Genomic DNA, 12,940 nt, shown 5'->3' with positions numbered 1-12,940 from the left:
CATACCAAGTATCCGTCGGAAAGATATACTAGAGCTACTTGAATTCGTACCTAGAAACTCCCGAAACTTTCTGGTTATGCAATCTGGTGTCGGGGATACAGGGAGGCACAAATATCTCACACCACTAACAAGTCCTACTGATCGTTAGTAGGTACAGTGGGGTTTTTACGCCCAAACTGCGAGTGTCATGTTCTCCTCAGGGACTAGGCGACGACGACTATGCTCGACTAAAGCTAGGTGACAGAATACAGATGATGATTGCAAGGAAATAAACCTAAACTAAACAGGGTAGTTCCTGAAGATCATCGCCAAAGAAAATGCAAAATAAGCAAAGAGAGATTCAGATTTTCTATACTCTCTTTTTGGCAATTTCCATATTACTCGATGAATTTAATGCTAATACAAGAAAACATACGGCTAGGAAATTAAAAAGATAAGAACATATATATAACTATCTAACATGAACAGTGGGAAGAAACAAGAACTTGAGCTAATACATGGACTACAAAACTGAATATATTTCTGCAGAAAAGGGATGACACTGTGACAACAGATACATGAACTGGAATTACGTAAATTCAGTGCAAGTGACAAGCATACATGTACCACACGGTTGACAAATATAACATTCACGAACTTATTTTGTATAGATGCATCAACTAGTCAGATCCCAGAAAACATACACTATATTATACAAGTACTAAACAGAGCAAACAGCAGTTTACATGTACTCTTCAAATCTGAACCTTACAAGTCTTGAACATCTCTCAATACTACAGAATTTCAGAGAGAGAGAGAGAGAAGGCAACAGCAGGAGGTTGAGAGAGAAGAAGCAGTAGCAGGGGGCATTGAGAGGAGGGAGAAGGAGCGGCGGGGCAAAGGAAGATGGAGTAGCAGCAACGACTTGGAGTTTGGAGATGGAGAAGGAGCAGAACAGCAGCGTGGTAGGGGAAAGTAGAAGAGCAGCAGCAGTAGGGATTCAGAGAGGAGGCGAGCTTGGAGAAGGATAGCAGCAGGGAGAGTTGTAGACGAGCAGCAGCAGGGGCGCGGGGGAGAAGGAGCAGCAGACAGGGATTCAGAGAAGCGGGGAAGAAGGGAAGAAGAAGCAACGACGGTGTGTCTGGCCGGGCGCGCCGGCTGGAGGGAGAGGTCGCGCGAGGTGGGCACTGGTGGCTGGCGCTGTGATGTATGGATGATGGTGTGGGTGGTGGATGGCGCGGGTGATAGTGGAGCAACGAGGTCGCGGAAGCGCGCCACCACGATGGCCTGGCCGCGGCGGCGGCCGGAGGTGGGAGAAGAAGTGGTGAGGGGGAGAGAGATGGAGATGCCAGGCTCGATGGGGATCAGCTGCGCTAGGGATTTTTGATCCCCTCCTCTGTTCTATCTTTTTTTTACTTTGGCCCTCCTCCTTTCTTCTTTCTTCCCAAGAAGATCCTCCCCATCTTTTAGTTTGCTCCCCTACATTACTTCTTTCCTTCACGCTCAAGCCTTGACGTATTTATTTCATGCCCTTCTCTCTTCTCGTTAGCCACATAGTAGAAGTCTTGACGATTATAGTGCCTTTGCGCACTTTTCTGCAAAATAAACAATTCACTAGTCAACATTCTCTTTTATGATTATCATTCGAATATTCAACAAGTCATAGCAAGAATGGATGGATATATCTCAATAAAAGGTGAATTTGTGTGCCCAAATAGTATATAAGAAATGTGCTTATCAAGTTCCCCCACACTTAAATCTTTGCTTGTCCTCAAGCAAAGGAAATTTTTTTGATGGTGACACAACTCACACTGCCTAGTAAAGATGCACTTTCCGATAGATAGTAATTCCGACAATACTGGAACTAAGCAAATGTACTCTACTGAAGCTAAATTGTGATAAGAAATATTTATAACACACTGTAAATATTCCAAGTCAATGGCCTTGAGTCAAAGTAAATACTAATAATCAAGAGCTGGCTCTGTCTTTAGCCCTGAGATAAGCTGGGACCCCAAAATGAATTAGAAAAACAAGTTACTTATTGAATTTAAAGCACAAGAGATGATATTATATCAGTCTCACCAAAGGAACATACCACCGATCCCGAGAACATGGTATACACCTGGTTAGACAAATTATTAGTATTTTTTTGTTATTATCTCCCCAAAGGAACATACCACCGATCCCGAGAACATGGTATACACCTGGTTCGACAAATTATAGCATTTTTCATATAAATTTTTTTTACAGTCCAATCTACTAGATTTCACAAGCCACCGATCCAGGGAACATGACATGCTACTATAGGTCGATCGGACTTAAATTATTATAATTATTTTATTTAGTTATTTGAAAATTACTTAGCTTAAGTAAAACAGGAATAATTGAAAGAGGAATCCATAGCTAATGGCACTGTTTTTCACATACTACAGATCCATAGATCATAGCTACTACTTAAGTGCCACCAGTTACTTAGCTTAACTTGGGACAGTCAGACACAACACATCAATTCATTAGTAGGTTTCACTTAGACTCAAGGCATTCCCATTGAACATTTACATGGAGGTATAAAGTATTCATTATCACAAATTACCATAAGAAGAATACAGCTGCATAGTTTTAGTATTAAGAGAATCAACAATCTTCTTGGAGTGAATCCTACTTTGCAGTGAAGAGTAAGGTGTCACAATGCAAAAAGAGTTTCAATGCAATAAAATGCCAGTTCTCGTACTAAATTTTCTAAAGGTTGCTTCAAGTGGAACAGAATCACCTGGTATTTGTATACTCTTCTCTCCTACTTTCTTCTCTCCACTCTTCTCTGTTTGTGTTCCCTGTTTGTGCTCCCCTCATCGCCATGCTCTGACTCCACCAGGATCCCAAGGAATGTCACCTCGAACCTGGTCAGCATGTAGTAAACAGTGCAGTAGCAAAAGCCTGAAATAGGACTCACACAAACAACTACAAGTGATACGGTCGATGCCTTCCAAGTCATCAATGGAATATCCAATTATATAAGCATAACTATAAAGCACATGTTTAGGATGGCAGAAATCAGCATGGTCAATACTCACACGAGGATGACATTTATCATTAAGCTCAAGACTAGCATGAGGAAAGTAATTGTGATCATCACAAATGAGAGCAATGCCACTAACAGGGTATATATCATCATATCCAAGCAAATGAGTTTTCAAATCAATCTTATGTGATGGTATCATGTAATGCAAGGTGGTAGCAAAGAAATCACAAGGCATCATGTAATCAAGAGGATTGAGTAAACCTGACACATCACGCTCTGGTATGACAATAGGCAAATGAATCTCATGTTCTTCATCTTCATCTACAGCAGCTTCTTGCACTTCTTCAGGAGTAATAGATGATGAATCTTCAACTTGATCACTTGGGAATTGCAGCTCTTGACCATCTTGTTCCTTGTCTTCTAGTTCATCTTCTTCAATCTGAGGTATCTCTTGCTCAAGGCACTTGCTAACTTGCTCAACGAAATGTGAAGGTGTTGGAACCTCACATGTATCCATGGATATCTCAGCCACACTCAACTCAAGTTGTGAAGAAATAGTGCTGCCAGCGTTGATGTTCTTCTCAATCTTCCTTACTTCTTCCACCAGCTCTTTTCCACTCTTGATCTTCTTCATTTCATCTAGTATAACCTTCCTAATAGGATCATCCTCGGCACTCCAAGTGAACTCAATACTAAGCAATGTGAGCTTCTCTATATCATCAAATTCATCTTGTGTGGGCACTTGCACATGAGATTGCTCGAAAGGTGCTGGAGTTGTTGGTTGACCAAATGGAGGACCATTTAACTCCATTGGACACATCTCCTGGTATTGAGGTATATGAGTAGGAGGTGAATAAATCTGTTGTGGAGCATATTTGTGGTTCTCCTCATTGTACCTGAATCCCTGCATTGGATAACTAGAGGCAAACGATGAGATCTCAGGGTTATTGCTCCTATATGACATATTCTGGTTTTCAGGCCACCCATGTGTGTAATTGTTTTGGTATGAGCTAGGCTGTGGGGCGAAGCTCATGCCATAACAATCGGGAGGGTGAGAGTAACCACGCTGACATTCAGCGGGTGAATGGCCCTGAAATCCACAAATATGGCATGTAGGAGCAACATAAGGATGACCTCTAGAATAAGGATCATAAGAGCTAGGCCTATCCTCAAAAACAACCTCTCGCTGCCGAGCTAAATCATCTAATTGATGGGAAATCTTACTTATCAGTTCTTGAATACTTTCCGTGCTGTTTGTAGTGTTGCTCGCATAAGCATGATGATCTGAATAGTAAGCCATATCCGAGAAGATGGTTCTAACCTGCAAAAAGGAAAAGAAAACAAAGAGAAAATAAACTAGAACAAGGGTTAGGAGTTAGAGATATATCACAAATATATAAAGCACAAAAAGGAAACAAGCTAAACCTAGTCTAAAGCCTCACACAAACGCTCGACGCTAGTCCCCAGCAACGGCGCCAAAATGATCGTTAGTAGGTACAGTGGGGTTTTTACGCCCAAACTGCGAGTGTCGTGTTCTCCTCAGGGACTAGGCGACGACGACTATGCTCGACTAAAGCTAGGTGACAGAATACAGATGATGATTGCAAGGAAATAAACCTAAACTAAACAGGGTAGTTCCTGAAGATCATCGCCAAAGAAAATGCAAAATAAGCAAAGAGAGATTCAGATTTTCTATACTCTCTTTTTGGCAATTTCCATATTACTCGATGAATTTAATGCTAACACAAGAAAACATACGGCTAGGAAATTAAAAAGACAAGAACATATATATATATAACATGAACAGTGGGAAGAAACAAGAACTTGAGCTAATACATGGACTACAAAACTGAATATATTTCTGCAGAAAAGGGATGACACTGTGACAACAGATACATGAACTGGAATTACGTAAATTCAGTGCAAGTGACAAGCATACATGTACCACACGGTTGACAAATATAACATTCACGAACTTATTTGTATAGATGCATCAACTAGTCAGATCCCAGAAAACATACACTATATTATACAAGTACTAAACAGAGCAAACAGCAGTTTACATGTACTCTTCAAATCTGAACCTTACAAGTCTTGAACATCTCTCAATACTACAGAATTTCAGAGAGAGAGAGAGAAGGCAACAGCAGGAGGTTGAGAGAGAAGAAGCAGTAGCAGGGGGCGTTGAGAGGAGGGAGAAGGAGCAGCGGGGCAAAGGAAGATGGAGTAGCAGCAACGACTTGGAGTTTGGAGATGGAGAAGGAGCAGAACAGCAGCGTGGTAGGGGAAAGTAGAAGAGCAGCAGCAGTAGGGATTCAGAGAGGAGGTGAGCTTGGAGAAGGATAGCAGCAGGGAGAGTTGTAGACGAGCAGCAGCAGGGGCGCGGGCGAGAAGGAGCAGCAGACAGAGATTCAGAGAAGCGGGGAAGAAGGGAAGAAGAAGCAGCGGCGGTGTGTCTGGCCGGGCGCGCCGGCTGGAGGGAGAGGTCGCGCGAGGTGGGCACTGGTGGCTGGCGCTGTGATGGATGGATGATGGTGTGGGTGGTGGATGGCGCGGGTGATGGTGGAGCAACGAGGTCGCGGAAGCGCGCCGCCACGATGGCCTGGCCGCGGCGGCGGCCGGAGGTGGGAGAAGAAGCGGTGAGGGGGAGAGAGATGGAGATGCCAGGCTCGATGGGGATCGGCTGCGCTAGGGATTTTTGATCCCCTCCTCTGTTCTGTCTTTTTTTTACTTTGGCCCTCCTCCTTTCTTCTTTCTTCCCAAGAAGATCCACCTCTTCTTTTAGTTTGCTCCCCTACATTACTTCTTTCCTTCACGCTCAAGCCTTGACGTATTTCTTTCATGCCCTTCTCTCTTCTCGTTAGCCACATAGTAGAAGTCTTGACGATTATAGTGCCTTTGCGCACTTTTCTGCAAAATAAACAATTCGCTAGTCAACATTCTCTTTTATGATTATCATTCGAATATTCAACAAGTCATAGCAAGAATGGATGGATATATCTCAATAAAAGGTGAATTTGTGTGCCCAAATAGTATATAAGAAATGTGCTTATCACCTACACTCCAACTATATCCATTTGTCAACACATAACCAAGAAAACCTTGGAAATTGTGTACCTCAGTCCTTCGAAAAACATCTGTTATACTAGATGTGGCAATACTCCCAAAGTCTCTGCCCAGTACTAGGTGGCATCAATGTTATCTCACCACTAGCACGCATAGAAGAGTTTTTGATGTCAGTGACTGATACGTCCATTTTGCATCATGTTTTCCTACTATTATTTATGTTTTTTATTGTATAATAATTCTTTTGGAGTCATTCTAATGCCTTTTCTCTCATAATATGCAAGGTATACACAAAGGGGGAGAATTGTGACAGCTGGAAATCTAGACCTGAAAAAGCTATGTCAAGCTACCTATTTTGCACAACTCCAAATGAGCTGAAACTTCACGAGGATTTTTAATGGAATATTCAATAAATATTGGATCAAATAAGTACCAGAGGGGGCCACCAAGTGGGCACAACCCACCTGGGCGCACCAAGAGGCCCAAGCGCGCCCTGGTGGGTGCTGCCCCCCTCGGCCCACCTCCGGTGCCCGTTTTCTGGTATATAAGTCATTTTGACCTAAAATAATTGGGAGGAGGACTTTTGAGATGAAGTGCCGCCATCTCGAGGCGGAACTTGGGCAGGAGCACTTCTGCCCTCCGGCGGAGCGATTCCGCCGGGGAACTTCCCTCCCGGAGGGGGAAAACATCATCATCATCACCAACAACTCTCCCATCTTGAGGAGGGCTATCTTCATCAACATCTTTAACAGCACCAACTCCTCTCAAACCTAGTTCATCTCTTGTGTTCAATCTTTGTACCGAAACTATAGATTGGTGCTTGTGGGTGACTAGTAGTTTTTATTACATCTTGTAGTTGATTATTATATGGTTCATTTGGTGGAAGATTATATGTTCAGATCCATTATGCTATTTAATACCCCTTTGATCTTGAGCATGATTATCGATTGTGAGTAGTTACTTTTGTTCTTGAGGTCACGGGAGAAATCATGTTGGAAGTAATCATGTGAACTTGATATGTGTTCGATATTTTGATGATATGTATGTTGTGATTCCCTTAGTGGTGTCATGTGAACGTCGACTACATGACACTTCATCATATTTGGGCCTAAGGGAATGCATTGTGGAGTGACAGAAGCTTAAACCCCAGTTTATGCTCTATTCCGTAATGGGGCCGATTGGATCCAAAATTTTATTGCTATGGTTAGAATTTATTCTTAATACTTTTCTCGTAGTTGCGTATGCTTGCGAGAGGGTTAATCATAAGTAGGAGGTTTGTTCAAGTAAGAATAGCACCTAAGCACCGGTCCACCCACATATCAAATTATCAAAGTAGCAAACACGAATTAAGCCAACATGATGAAAGTAACTAGATGAAATTCCCGTGTACCCTCAAGAACACTTTGTTTATCATAAGAGACCGTTTTTGCATGTCCTTTGCCTCAAAAGGATTGGGCTACCTTGCTGCACTTTTGTTACTACTATCGTTACTTGCTCATTACAAATTATGTTGCTATCAAACTACTCCGCTAATTATATCATCATCGACGACACCGACTCGGATCTCGACGACAGCGATGATGACTATGTTGATGAAGCTGGAGCAGATATCATGGAATCTGCATCGGAGCAGTTTTTCTAGTTGACCACCATAACAGTAGTAGAATTTTCCACCATTTAATTAGTTTTAGACCAAGCACTTTGTAACGATAGTTAGACCGTTGTATGCCCTTGTTTGAATTGATTGGAATGATATTGCGTGTTTTGTCTCATGTGCATATGGGTAGTGTTATCTCACTAGACCTCATTCTATTCTTAACTCTCCCCTTTAAACCCTCAGATGCCTCCGAGACGCGACCCCGAGTTTGTTTTTCCGCCAGAGATCACTCAGTTGATTCAGCAGCAGAATACCTTGATTCAAACATTGGTACAAAACCAAGGCAACAACAACAACAACCCACCACCACCACCACCTGTTGACCATCTGGCACGTTTCTTAAGGTTGAATCCGCCGGTGTTTTCCAGTAGCACCGAGCCGATAGTAGCAGATGATTGGCTCCGTAAGATAGGGAGGGAGTTGACCACTGGAGGATGCACAGATGGAGAAAAGGTGAAGTTTGCCGCACATCAGCTTGACGGACCCGCAGCAGCATGGTGGGAGAATTTTACAGCCACTTACCCTGTAGACACTGTCACATGGAATCAGTTCCAGCAAGCTTTTCGTACTGCCCATGTTTCAGCAGGAGCTATGGCCATGAAGAAGCATGAGTTTCGCAACTTACGCCAAGGAGGACGGACAGTTGGCCAGTATGTGGATGATTTTAGTAAGCTAGCACGTTATGCCCCAGATGACGTTGCTACGGATGCAGCTAAGCAGGAGAAGTTTCTAGAAGGACTGAATGATGAGATGAGCATGCAGTTGATGGTAGCCACTTTCGATAACTACCAGGAGTTAGTAGATCATGCTCTTATGATTGAAGGGAAGCAGCAGCAGATTGACAATCGTAAGAGAAAGTACGCACAGGGGAAGAACAATTCTGGAGCTCAGCAGAAGCCACGCTTTACCCCAAAGTCAGGAGGACACTTTCAGCATACTCATGGAGGAGGCAGCTCGCACAATCATAATGGCACAAAGAATGGAAACGGGAATGGAGGAAGCAATGGACAAAGCCGCACCAACCCGTCCACACCATCCAAGGTAGACCTGAGTCATATCACTTCTTATAAGTGCCGTAAGACGGGGCATTATGCAAATGACTGCCCGGAAGCCCAAAATGGAAATGGCAATGGAAGCTCAGGAAAGAAGTCGAACCCTTTCAACAGGGGGCAAGTGAACCACGTTACCGTGGAGGAGGTTGAAGCTCAGCCAGACGCAGTAATAGGTAAGTTTTTGGTTAAGGCATTTACTGCAGTTGTTCTTTTCGATACTGGTGCATCGCATTCATACATATCAAGGGGATTTGTGGATAAGTTTAGCCTACCCACTAAGACTCTTAAGACACCATGCTAGTAAGTTCACCGGGAGCTGAGTTTATGGTCAGTCAAGGATGCTTTCAGGTGCCATTAAGAATAGGAAGGCATGTTTTCCCAACGGATTTAATTATATTGGAATCCCAAGGTTTGGATGTAATTCTTGGTATGGATTGGCTGTCGATGTATGGAGGAAACATTGATTGCGCCAGCAAGAAAATTTTGCTTACGACACCAGAAGGAATAAGAATCAAGTATGTATCACGGCATAAGCCGAGGAGAGCACATGTAAATTCCTTATCAGGAGTTGTGCAGGAGGAAGTACCAGTGGTAAAGGATTTCCCCGATGTATTTCCAGAAGAGTTGCCAGGCATGCCACGGGATAGAGACATTGCGTTCTTAATTGAACTACTGCCAGGCACGGGGCGATATCCAAGAGACCGTATAGGATGCCAGCCCAAGATTTGGAGGAAATTAATAAGCAGATTAAGGAGCTGTTGGACAAAGGTTTTATTCGCCCAAGTTCTTCGCCTTGGGGATCGCCAGTACTTCTGGTGGAGAAGAAGGATGGATCGTTAAGAATGGTTGTTGATTATCACGGATTGAATGAAGTAACAATCAAGAACAAGTACCCACTACCAATGATCAATGATCTGTTTGATCGGTCGCAAGGAGCTAAGGTGTTTTCCAAGATCGATTTGCGATCAGGATACCATCAGTTGAAGATTCGGCAGCAAGATATACCGAAGACGGCTTTTACCACCAGGTATGGGCTGTATGAGTATACCTTATGCCATTTGGTCTGACTAACGCCCCAGCCTATTTTATGAACATGATGAACAAGGTGTTTATGGAGTTTTTGGATAAGTTCGTCGTGGTGTTCATTGATGATATTTTGGTTTACTCGAAGAATGAAGAGGAACATAAGGAACACTTGCGTATGGTACTCGAGAAGCTCAGAGAACATCAGCTATACGCCAAGTTCAACAAGTGTGAGTTTTGGTTGAAAGAAGTTGGATTTCTCGGACATGTTATATCCGGAGAAGGTATCGTAGTAGACCCCACTAAAGATGTCACTGTGACAAACTAGGAAGCACCAACAACAGTTGTAGAAATCCGGAGTTTCCTTGGACTCGCAGGATACTACTGGAGATTTATTGAAAATTTCTCGAAGATTGCGAAGCCTATGACAGAGTTGTTGAAGAAGGATACTAAGTTCATTTGGACTGAGGAGTGTGAGGCTAGTTTCCAGGAATTGAAGAAACGTTTGGTTACCTCACCAGTATTAATTCTGCCAGATCAGACTAAGGACTATGAAGTGTATTGCGACGCTTCAGGTCGAGGACTTGGAGCAGTGCTTATGCAGGAGGGAAGAGTTGTTTCGTATGCTTCACGACAGCTTAAGCCTCATGAGTTGAATTATGCTACTCATGATTTGGAGTTAGCAGCTGCAGTGCACGCACTGAAAACATGGAGACATTTTCTCATTGGGAATCATTGTGAGGTGTACACGGATCACAAGAGTTTGAAGTACATCTTCACGCAGAAGGAGTTAAATCTCAGGCAGAGGAGATGGTTGGAGCTTATTAAGGATTATGATATGAGATTGCATTATCACCCCGGGAAGGCTAACGTTGTAGCAGACGCGTTGAGCCGTAAGAGCCACGTCAATACACTAATGATGGGAGGAATACCCAAGGAGTTAGCCGAGGATCTTCATGATCTATGTTTGGAAATAGTTCCGAGAGGCTATGTAGCAGCAATGGAGATTTAGTCTACGTTGATGGATAAAATCAGAGAAGCTCAAAAGACAGATAAGGAAGTTGCCTCTATAAAGGAGAAAATGAGCGAAGGGAAGGCTAAGGGATTTCGTGAGGATGAGTACGATACCCTACGATTTGAGGACCGTGTTTATGTGCCCAGTGACCCGGAGATCAGGAAGTTGATTCTGCAAGAGGCACATGATTCACCATATTCGATTCACCCCGGAAATACCAAGATGTATTTGGATTTGAAGGAAACTTTCTGGTGGACCGGAATGAAGAAGGATATTGCAGAGTATGTAGCAGTTTGTGATGTATGTCAGAGGGTGAAAGCAGAACACCAGAAGCCAGCCGGATTGTTGCAGCCATTGCCTATACCCGAATGGAAGTGGGACAAACTAGGCATGGATTTCATCACGGGATTTCCCAGGACTCGTTCAGGCTATGACTCAATTTGGGTTGTAGTCGATCATTTGACAAAGGTAGCTCATTTCATCCCAGTAAAGACTACCTACAGCGGTGCCAAATTGGCTAAGATATACATGACAAGGATTGTATGTTTGCATGGAGTTCCGAGGAGTATCGTATCAGATAAAGGAACCCAATTCACCTCAAAGTTCTGGAAGCAGTTGCACGAAACATTGGGAACCAGGCTGGAGTTTAGCACATCATTCCATCCACAGACAGATGGACAGACCGAGAGAGTCAATCAGATTTTGGAGGATATGCTTAGAGCTTGTGTTTTGGATTATGGATCAAGTTGGGATGACAACTTGCCATACGCGGAGTTTTCTTACAACAACAGTTATCAATCCAGTTTGAAGATGGCCCCTTTCGAAGCCTTGTACGGAAGGAGGTGCAGAACCCCGTTGTTGTGGGATGAGGTGGGAGACCGCCAGTTGTTTGGACCGGATTTGATTAAGGAGTCTGAATAGAAGGTAAAATTGATCCGCGACAGGCTCAAGGTAGCTCAGTCAAGACAGAAGAGTTATGCAGATTCGAAACACAAGGAGACAGAACACGAAGTTGGAGACAGAGTTTATCTTCGAGTATCTCCACTTCGAGGATTTAAGCATTTTGGAGTTAAAGGAAAGTTAGCGCCACGTTTTGTGGGGCCATACAAAGTTTTGGAACGCATGGGAGAAGTAGCGTACAAGTTGGAATTACCTGAGGGATTGTCAGGAGTTCACGATGTGTTCCATGTTTCTCAGTTGAAGAGGTGTCACGCAGAGATGGCTGATATACCACTGAGAGATACAGTGCCACTGGAAGCAATTCAGTTGAAGGATGATTTGACTTATGAAGAGAAACCAGTTAGGATTCTGGATTATGCCAGCCGAGTTACCCGCAGTAAGGTTATCAAGTTCTGCAAAGTTCAGTGGAGCCACCACACCGAGGAGGAAGCCACCTAGGAGCGAGAGGAAGATCTGCTCAAGGACCACCCTCACCTATTTGCTAGCCAACCCGAATCTCGAGGGCGGGATTCATCTTAAGGGGGGTCGGTTTGTAACATCCCAAATTTTCAATTTGGAATGTTATACATAGATCATCATTGCATATCATATTTTTGTTGCATTGTTGGATCGATCCTAGAAATTCTATGCAACTCAAGGACCCACGGAGAGAGTTGGGGATTTCGTTATTTTCTTATTTGAGTTTTTCTCAAATTTTGAAAATAGGATCATTCGTTTTATTTATTTTATCTTCAATTATTTCTACTACCAAAAATTCAGAGAGGGAATAAAATGACTTTCCCAAAATAAAGAAATAATGAAGATTTAATAAAAAAATCAAATAAGATTTATTTTGGAGTTTTTTCGCCCTTTTATTTGGATTTAGGAAACATGTGCATTTTTCAAAATTGCATTTAGGCCCCAAATAAATGTTCTTCTTGTCCGGCTTGATTTTAGAAGCCGGGGAAAATTTATTTCGGGATTTTTGGAGTCCGTTTAGTATTTATTTTTCTTTTTCTTCTGCGCGGAATTATATTTTTTTTAAAAAAAACGTGTAACCGATCTACGGGCCGTGTCCGCCTAGCACTCCTGGCCCACGGTGCTTTATAAGCCGGGGAGGCCCAGCCGCCCCAAACCCTAGCCGCTGCCCCAGCCCCGATCCGCCGCCGCCGTCAGCCGCCGGCGCCGCC

The 12,940-nt window shown here is 43.3% G+C and overlaps 1 protein-coding gene across 1 annotated transcript; it reads right to left on the bottom strand.

The window, feature by feature from the left end:
- Positions 1-554: 554 nt before the first annotated feature.
- On the bottom strand, positions 555-6,047 carry LOC119363697. The gene is made up of 2 exons (XM_037629068.1): positions 2,750-6,047; positions 555-1,574 (listed from the first exon to the last, which is right to left on the bottom strand). The coding sequence occupies exon 1, from the start codon at positions 4,296-4,298 to the stop codon at positions 2,826-2,828; it is 1,473 nt and encodes a 490-aa protein (XP_037484965.1). The 5' UTR covers positions 4,299-6,047; the 3' UTR covers positions 555-1,574; positions 2,750-2,825.
- Between the last annotated feature and the right edge of the window lie 6,893 nt (positions 6,048-12,940).

This window comes from Triticum dicoccoides, chromosome 2B (genome assembly GCF_002162155.2).
Source record: "Triticum dicoccoides isolate Atlit2015 ecotype Zavitan chromosome 2B, WEW_v2.0, whole genome shotgun sequence".
In the NCBI taxonomy this organism is placed as follows: domain Eukaryota; kingdom Viridiplantae; phylum Streptophyta; class Magnoliopsida; order Poales; family Poaceae; genus Triticum; species Triticum dicoccoides.
The sequence above is the reverse complement of the archived record's forward strand: the minus strand, read 5'-3'. Positions and strand labels throughout refer to the sequence as shown.